We start from the raw sequence: 8,452 nt of genomic DNA on the forward strand, positions 1-8,452 counted from the left end.
ATTTAAAAGAAAATACTAACAGGAAAACACACGCTGAAGGGCTGAAGGGCCAAAGTCAGCAGATGGAGCTGATTTTGGCCCTTCAGCATGAGTGTTGCGTTACCAGTCCTGTTTATCATTAAGGTGAAAACCTAGAAATTTGTATGTGTCAACCACCTCAATGTCCAAGCCATAGATGTTCACCAGTGTGATGGGTGGTGGGTTTCTCTGGAAGTCAACCACCATGTCTTTCATCTTACTGGTGTTGATGTGCAGGTTGTTCACATCTGATGACCCATATACGTTAAATCATTTCCCTCAGACAGACATCCAATGATGGCTGTTTCATTAGAGAACTTCTGGAGGCGACAGTTAGTGGTTTGTGTCTCAAGTCCAGTGGGACTGAGAGAGGACCATTCCCTGATGCGGCCCTGTGGTTCATAGCATCACCTCAGACACATAACTCACGCACTGCAATCTGTTGGTGTGGTAATCGATAGTCTATGTAGTCAGATGACGATGGACTCCAGCTTTCCAGCTTCTTACTCAGCGGTGCAGGTTGAATTGTATTGAAGGAACTCAAGAAATTGAAAAACATGACTCTCACAGTCCTTCCACTGCTTTCGAGTTAAAACCACAGGCCTGAAGTGGTTAGCCTCCCTGGGAGCCCAGTCTTTGGCACTGGAAACAACAACAATGGTAACTAAATAACAACTGGTGCATCTGGAATGTTTACAAGGACCATCAATTGATGTTCTGAACCACTTATCTAGTTAATGGTTGCAGAAGAATCTATCCCAATTGCGCATGTCTCTTTTATATAACCTGCATGACATTTCATTGTACCTGAGAAAATGAAATCCGACTACTCCTCCAGATCAGCATCAGTAATTATTTTTGTGTGTCTGTTTTGTTTGTCAGTTTGGAGGCTGCTGTCATGAAGTTGGATCCAGAGGATGGGGAGCAGATCATAGACTACTTTAAAACCCACGCTCTGCTGACCAGAGAGAAAGCTCGTAAGACAGAAGAGCAGAGTTTGTTTATTATTCAGTTATCCATCAGCCAAATGATAGAGTTAATCACCAACTCTGAAGCCATTGTAATTTTGTAAATGAAGGACTAATAATCAATTGAAGACTTAGGTATCAAGAGGTAATGAACCCACTGTGGGTGTGATAAAACCTTCTTATTTGTGTGTTTCAGTCCTGCAGGCATCTGTCAGAGAGCAAAAAAAGCTGCTGGTGGAAAATGCCAAACTCAAGAAGGACATTGAACAGCTGAAAACTCAGCTGCAGGATAAACAGAGGAGACGTGCCGGTACATACACTTTTCATACTGCCGTGCACCATAATAAATTGACATTGAAATCGTGACAGATCAAAAATTGCAGTTTTGTCTGTGACATGTGGTGACTTTCACAGAAAAGCAAGGAAAGTGTCTCATTAAATCTACAATTAGTTAAAGTAAAATAGAGTTATTGTTTTCAAGTAGACATGTTATATCACTTGACATCAGCTGTAGCCAATGTCAAATCCAGAGCAAGCTCAACTATACAGTAAAGGCATCAATGGGGCTTGAAACCACAATCTTTGGTTTAAAAGACAAAAGATTTGTGGTCTTACTACTTGGCAGCCATGCTATGTTTACACTACTTCATTTTCATGGCCACCACTTTCTTTGGAAATGGAACCTTCCTTTCCACCTAAACTTTCCAGTTTAGGGCGGGCGTGTGTATACTATCCTAAATCCTTGGTGTGGGTTAAATAGGGCTAAGAAAGAGATTTCCCTCTTTGTAAGTCTAACTTAGTCAAATGTTTTTTGTATTACAAGTTTCATTGACTACTATATTTGGGTAAGAAACTGGGGTAGTGTATCATCACGGACACATCGGTCAGTAAACATTTGTGGGTATTGTTATAAACTCTCACTAAAGGCATGAATGGGGATTGAACCCATGATCTTTGGTTTACGAGACCAACGCCTTACTACTTGGCCACCATGCCTGCTTTGGGAATGAGGAGAAAATGCATCATCTATCCAGCCACTACCCCTTCTCGGGTGCCTTGTCAGTTAAATTTAGTACAGTTGGATTTTAATGCTTAAACTCTGTCACTAGGAGCACATGCAGAGATTACGTGGATTAAATCACTACCTGGACCAATACTTGTCTTCGAGTATCGTTAGATTACTTTCTGAGCCATGTTTTCTGTTATTAACTGTCAATAACACATTCATTGGTGCCTTTCCTTCCTCAAGAATTCTAACTATAAGATTACTTTCTGCAACACAGAGACAGTAGTCTCTGAACATCACCAAGTGACTTTAAACATTGGTGATGCCTAACAGAGGTTTTCATTTGCAGCAAAGCTTAAAAACTATGAAACAATCAAGGCCAGCAGCTTTGGTAACTTAAGTAATGCCTTGTGATGTGGCATATAGCATGCAACACCTCAAGAAAGCACTAAGGGCATGGATGGGGATTGAACCCATTCTACTTGGTATAAGACACCAACGCCTTACCACTTGGCTACCACACCTGGATGAAGCACACTGTTGTTTACTCCAACTTTGACCCCATTACCTGGTTGCTGCAGCAGAAATTAATATACATTAGAACAGCAAACAAACATCGTGCCTTTGAAATCACTTTTCTATGTTTTTGGATATTCTACTATTTTGCCTGAGTGGTGGAACTTCAAGTTCTTCTCCTGCTTATTCCATCTGGTTGTAGCTTTACTGCGTTTTCCATTCAGAGACAATCTTCTGCACACCTTGGTTGCAATGATTTTGGAAATTCTGATGTCGGAAATTCTGATGTCAAAGACAAAAACTGTTTACTTTGCCGATACAAGAAAGCTCCATTCAAGAAGACTAGAAAGTCACATTAGGTTGTAGAGGACATCATAGGATATATCATTACTACCAGTGAAACTTTAGCATCAATGAGACATTAACAATACAAGACACTAAACATGGAAGACATCCTTTGTAGGAAGGCATGGATGGGGATTGAACCCATGATTTTTGGTTTACGAGACCAACGCCTTACCACTTGGCCACCATGCCACTGTTGTCACACTCTTTTGTCATACATAAGGGTGTTGTCAGACATGGTCCATGTTTATTGTAGACAGTTGACAGGAATTTGTCTTAGTGTGGTCACATATACAACAGATCACATCCAAAAACATAGAATAAAGCACATCATCATGCAGAATACAAGAATACAACTAACATATTAAGAAAATAGAAATACTGCAATATATCAGGGTACAGAATCTTTACCTGATTATTACCCAACTGAGCATTTCACTTGTTGAAGACTAAACTTTGGAAAGAAAGGTCAGAAAGGTCCTTAAACAAACAGCAACTGAAAGCTGCTGCAGTAAAGGTCTGGTAGAGCATTAAAAAGTTGGAAAAGCAACTTCTTGCAATGTCAATAATTTCAAGACTTGCCAGCAAAGGGTTTTCAAACAATAATTAGAAATGAACATTGTATTTTCACTTATTTAATTTCTCCATTTACTTCTGAGCCCCTGAAATGAAGGGATTGTGTTGAAAATACTTTACTGCCTCATATTTTCATGCAATCCTTTCGTTCAACCCTTTGAATTCAAGGTGAAAGTCTCCACTTCAGCTGCATCTGAGTGGTTTCATTTAAAATTGAATGTAGTAATATATAGAACCAAAATTAGCAAAGAAAGTTGTCTTTGCATTTATTTGCTGATGAGGCACTGCCATATCTTTCTTTCAGCTAAAAGTTTGCTCCCTACGGCTCCGCCTCCACAGACCCCTAACCTTACCTCTACTACAGCTGCCAATCAACCGTCTTCACCTGCTGGTGCAACAGGTGCTTTTCAGGTCAATCCTCTTCCTTCTTCCTCCTCCTCACATGAGCGGAGAGAAAAACACAGCAGGAGGAGGAGAGGAGAGAGGAAAGGTGAGAGTAGAGTGAAAGACAAAGTCAAATAAAATGAGATAGCAAAAAATATAAATAAAATTACTGACTCTCTTTGTCTACTCAGCTCGTTCAACCTCGGACCTTCTTTCCCTGGGGATGGAGTCACAGGTTGACGTGTCACGACTTGACCTGAGGGTGGGACGAATCCTCAGCGCCCGCGTCCACCCGCTGGCCGAAGCCATGATTGTGCAGGAGGTGGACATGGGAGAAAACAGCTCCCGGACGGTGGTTAGTAAGGTGGGACAGGAAGCAAAACCTGAGGAGGTAATGTGACTTTATACTGAAAACTATCATCAACTTTGTTATTGCTTTAAATAGGCTATATACAGTATACTAAATGAAAATACAATATTAATAAAAAATATTATTGTTATTATTTTACATTTACATTTTTTGTCAGAGTACTGAAATTTTTTTCCAGTAAGTATATTGATGACATTTTAATTTTTTAAATTAATATTGTTTTTTTTGTTTTTTTTAATATTATTACTTAATAAAAATTATAAATGTATAATTTTCCCTTAACATATACTGCTTAGCATTTCGAGTATTTTTTACTTTTCTACTAAATAACTTCTATTTAATGCTTACAAAACAAAATAGTTTCTTTCTCTCTGTAGCTTCAGGGCTCTTTAGCAGTGTTGCTATGCAACGTCAAGGCCTGTAAGCTGAAGGGCGTGGTCTCCCAGGCCCGCCTCCTCTGCTGCTGCATCTCGGATGACTGTGTTGAACTGTTAGTCCCGCCCACAGGCTCCACCCCAGGAGACAGGGTCACTTTTCTCAACTACCCTGGTAACAATGTAGCATTAAAATATATGAACACAGTGACTGAGTTAAGCAGAGTTTTAAAAGCAGTTTATAGAAGCGATTGTAACTCAGATTAAACAGACGCAGGGCAATCGTGGCTCAAGAGTTGGCAGTTTGTCTTGTAATCGGAAGGTTGCCGGTTCGAGCCCCAGCTTGGACAGTCTCGGTCGTTGTGTCCTTGGGCAAGACACTTCACCCGCCCATGCCTACTGGTGATGCCCAGAGATGGTGTGATATGGCAGCTTCGCTTCTGTCATTCTGCCCCAGGGCAGCTGTGGCTACAACTATAGCTTGCCTCCACCAGTGAGTGAATGAATAATGGAATTGTACAGTGCTTTGAGCTTCTCGAAAAGCGCTATATAAATGCAATCCATTATTATTATTTATTTCTCTGCCGACAGTTTTTAAAGCTTAAACTGACTAAAGATTCTGATACCATCTTCTCAAGCATGAGTATAAAGAAGAAAATGCTGCTGAAATTGATCAATTTGTTTTTAAATTAGACGTAGTTTTTTCCATAATGTCTTTTGCGGGTAAATCAGCAGGTACTTTCGGTAAATAGTGCAGGGGTCTCAAACTCCAGTCCTCAAGGGCCATTGTCCTGCAACTTTTCCATGTGCCCCTGCTGCAACACACTTGCATGCTGAGGTGGCAGTTCAGCCATTTGATTCTAGTTACAGCAGCTCATGAGTGAATAAACATGGTGGAATAAAAGTACTTTTAGCTTTCTTACAACAAGCCTCATTTGCACATACATTCATGTAAATAAATTTTTTCTCCCTAATCCAACATTCAAACGCTGGTGGACATATGAGGGTTCAGTATAATGTTAAGAATACTTTGATATCTAGAACAGGAGCCAGGGATCTAACCACCGACCTTATGATTAGCAAGTGACTTGCATCATATCATTTTAAAAAGTTATTGTCTAAAAATGTTAAAAATAAAGTAAACATCAATGTCCACAACTTTCTATACTTTTCTGACCCAAAGAAGCAAAGCAATAACAAGTATGACTGAAAAAATCACTGGAAGCTGCCACTCAGCAAAGAATTCAACCAATCATTCGAAAGTGGGCTTAAAGAGAAAGGAGTTAAAGTAGGTTGTGTCAGACAGAGGATCCATCCATCCATTCGCTTCCACTTATCCTTCTCAGGGTCGCGGGGAGCACTGGAGCCTATCCCAGCTGTCATAGGGCGAGAGGCGGGGTACACCCTGGACAGGTCGCCAGTCTGTCGCAGGGTTAACACACAGGGACAGACAACCATTCGCACTCACATTCACTCGCACATTCACACATTCAGAAAGAGGATGCATAACCATAATAGAGATTTATAGTAATGTATCTGGAGAGCTAGAAATAATTAGAATATCTACTCTTCCAAAATTGATTGACATGATCCTTTTTCACTTTATTCCTTATGTGAATTAAAAGAAATCAAATCATTTGACTCTTCGTGAATGACTGAAGACATAAAAGATGTACTTTAATTCATCTTGATGCAAATTTCTAAAATATGTTATAAACCTGGGCCTCTTTGCTTATGCTGCTGCCCCCGCGACCCGGCCCCGGATAAAGCGGATGAAGATGGATGGATGGATGTTATAAACCAAAGAATATAGACACAGATTAAATTTTTTGGGCTCTGGTGTAGCAACGACACAGATTTGCATCTTACTACTAAACATTAACAAAGTAATGATCATTTTCAGGACTGGAAGAAATCCAATCATGTCGTTGTCAGTTAAAACCTTGATAGTTAGTTGCAAGAAGCCATAGTTTGTTGTGCCTGTGAATAAAATACATTTGTTAAATTAAAAAGTAGGAGATAAAGTCCTTGTTTTGTATCTGCACCACAAAAACATTTGGGTTTTTTCACTTTCCTTCACTGTCTTTCTCTTCCCGTGTTCAGGTGAGCCGGACAGGGAGCTGCAGTCCAAGGAGAAAGTTTGGGAGCTTCTCCAGCCGGACCTGCAGGTCGATGGCAGGGGCGTGGCCAATTACAAAGGATGTAGCTTTGAGGTGAAGGGCAAGGGGCTGTGCCGGGCCCCCTCCCTCACCAACTGCATCATCAGATAGAAGTTTGTGTAACTGTGAAAATCCTGTGCAGCACTGCGGTACATGCTTACTGTGACTAAGCACCTGTTTCTTCAGGTGTTTTGTAAATGAAGAGTTTAACAAACTTGTCACTGTGTGGTGTCAGTGGTCTCTGTTCAAACACAAAGCAGTTAAAGCAATACCGAACACTTTAAGTGAATAATAAAGCAGCCATAAGAAAGAAATACATAATTTCTTTCCACAAATAACTTTATGTGATAAGAAGCTGACTTCAGATTTAAAGATTAACCAAATAAAGGCCCCACATGGTGTCAGACAGAGGTCCTGATGGTCAGAGCCCTGTGATGGTTCTTGGCTGAGAGGCAAAGAATTTGGTCTCTGAGTGGTCGCCCTCTGACTGACGACCAATCACTGGTGTTATCTAGGAACCAGACCCCGCCCCTTATTTCCCCAGCCAGATTTCTGAGCCAGCCAGTAAAGGGCTGGGCGAGGTAGGCTGAAGGCTGAAGCCCCGTCTCTCTCAGGTGGTCAGAATGCGTGAGGATAAGTATAGAATGCTGATGCCATTCTGGACCAAGGAGCTTCTGAAGGCCAAAATACAAACACAGAAAACAAGCACAGTTAGCAGATGCAGACAATGCTGTTAAAAATAACACAAGATGACCATGAGCTCAGGGGCCTGATATCCGAGTCACAGAGCGCAGTACCTCTGCATGCTGCTGCAGGTGTTTGTCTTCGTGCGGCAGGTCGGCTCTCACAACGATGCCGAGCACATGCACGCCTTCAGGGCAGAGTTGGTGGATGCTCAGTGGGTCAGGCACTCCAGGAGGCGTGTCAATAATTCTCAGCATCATGTCAGTCTCCACCCCCTGTCTTCTGAAAAAGCGTGGAAAAGTGCGCCAGAGGAGGCGACACTCAGTGGTCACACCTGAGATGCTTCTTCCTGTTTGGAATTCGTCTCCACCTGTCAGATGCAAAAATCTGTAGTAATTTTTTTCATCCTTAGCAAACAAATCACGTTTAGCGATTTTACATGATTAAGTTAATTTATCATTGTGTATGAGCTATAAGGAGAAAGGTGATTCTAAATAGAGCTTGTCCATAATTTTACATTTCATATGTTCATCATATTTCTTAAATGAACAAGAACCAACTTTCAGGGCTTAAAAAATTAAACCTGCAGTTTCTCTAATGTCTAATTGAGGCTGATTTCAAAAGAGTGTCAGTTTCCAAAGGCTCCCATGTTAAAATGTTAACTTTACAGCAGAAACAAATGTGTTTACAGCCTGATACAAAGAACAATTTTGGTTTCTATTTTTCCTTTTTATACTATGTTTCAAGTTAAAGGCACTGGCGCTAGGGACATGGCCTCTTTGCCTGCAAGGTTGACTCTGAAACAGGTGGCCAACTGAAGTGTCTGAACTGTGAAATACTGTAGCTTTCTTGTGTGGCAAAGCCCATTCAAGGAGTTTGTGCTTCAGTTCTGGTATACCAGTCTGCACCAGCATTGCACCTGTACAGGACACTGGATCTAAACAAACAAGCATGGGTGTGGCCAAACTTCAAAATATGGAGTCCAGACTCAGTGGCAATTTGGGAAATGTTTCTATGGATACACCATCAAAAGAGACATAAAGAAAAATGTA

At 41.0% G+C, this 8,452-nt stretch overlaps 1 protein-coding gene and 2 non-coding genes across 3 annotated transcripts in view; 1 reads left to right on the forward strand and 2 right to left on the reverse strand.

The window, feature by feature from the left end:
- Positions 1-6,935, forward strand: part of LOC102205598 (aminoacyl tRNA synthase complex-interacting multifunctional protein 1-like) — a 12,190-nt gene extending 5,255 nt beyond the window's left edge. The window contains exons 2-7 of the mRNA XM_005752573.1: positions 901-995; positions 1,183-1,296; positions 3,734-3,919; positions 4,005-4,204; positions 4,561-4,732; positions 6,661-6,935. Coding sequence (XP_005752630.1) covers positions 901-995; positions 1,183-1,296; positions 3,734-3,919; positions 4,005-4,204; positions 4,561-4,732; positions 6,661-6,827 — 934 coding nt within the window. The 3' untranslated portion in view covers positions 6,828-6,935. The remainder of the gene's footprint in view (positions 1-900; positions 996-1,182; positions 1,297-3,733; positions 3,920-4,004; positions 4,205-4,560; positions 4,733-6,660) is intronic.
- Positions 1,911-1,982, reverse strand: trnat-cgu (transfer RNA threonine (anticodon CGU)). Its single transcript has one exon. It is a non-coding gene; the product is annotated as a tRNA-Thr (tRNA).
- Positions 2,974-3,045, reverse strand: trnat-cgu (transfer RNA threonine (anticodon CGU)). Its single transcript has one exon. It is a non-coding gene; the product is annotated as a tRNA-Thr (tRNA).
- Positions 6,936-8,452: the final 1,517 nt, after the last annotated feature.

Source organism: Pundamilia nyererei, unplaced genomic scaffold (assembly GCF_000239375.1).
Source record: "Pundamilia nyererei isolate P.nyererei 1_Seehausen unplaced genomic scaffold, PunNye1.0 scaffold00366, whole genome shotgun sequence".
NCBI lineage: Eukaryota > Metazoa > Chordata > Actinopteri > Cichliformes > Cichlidae > Pundamilia > Pundamilia nyererei.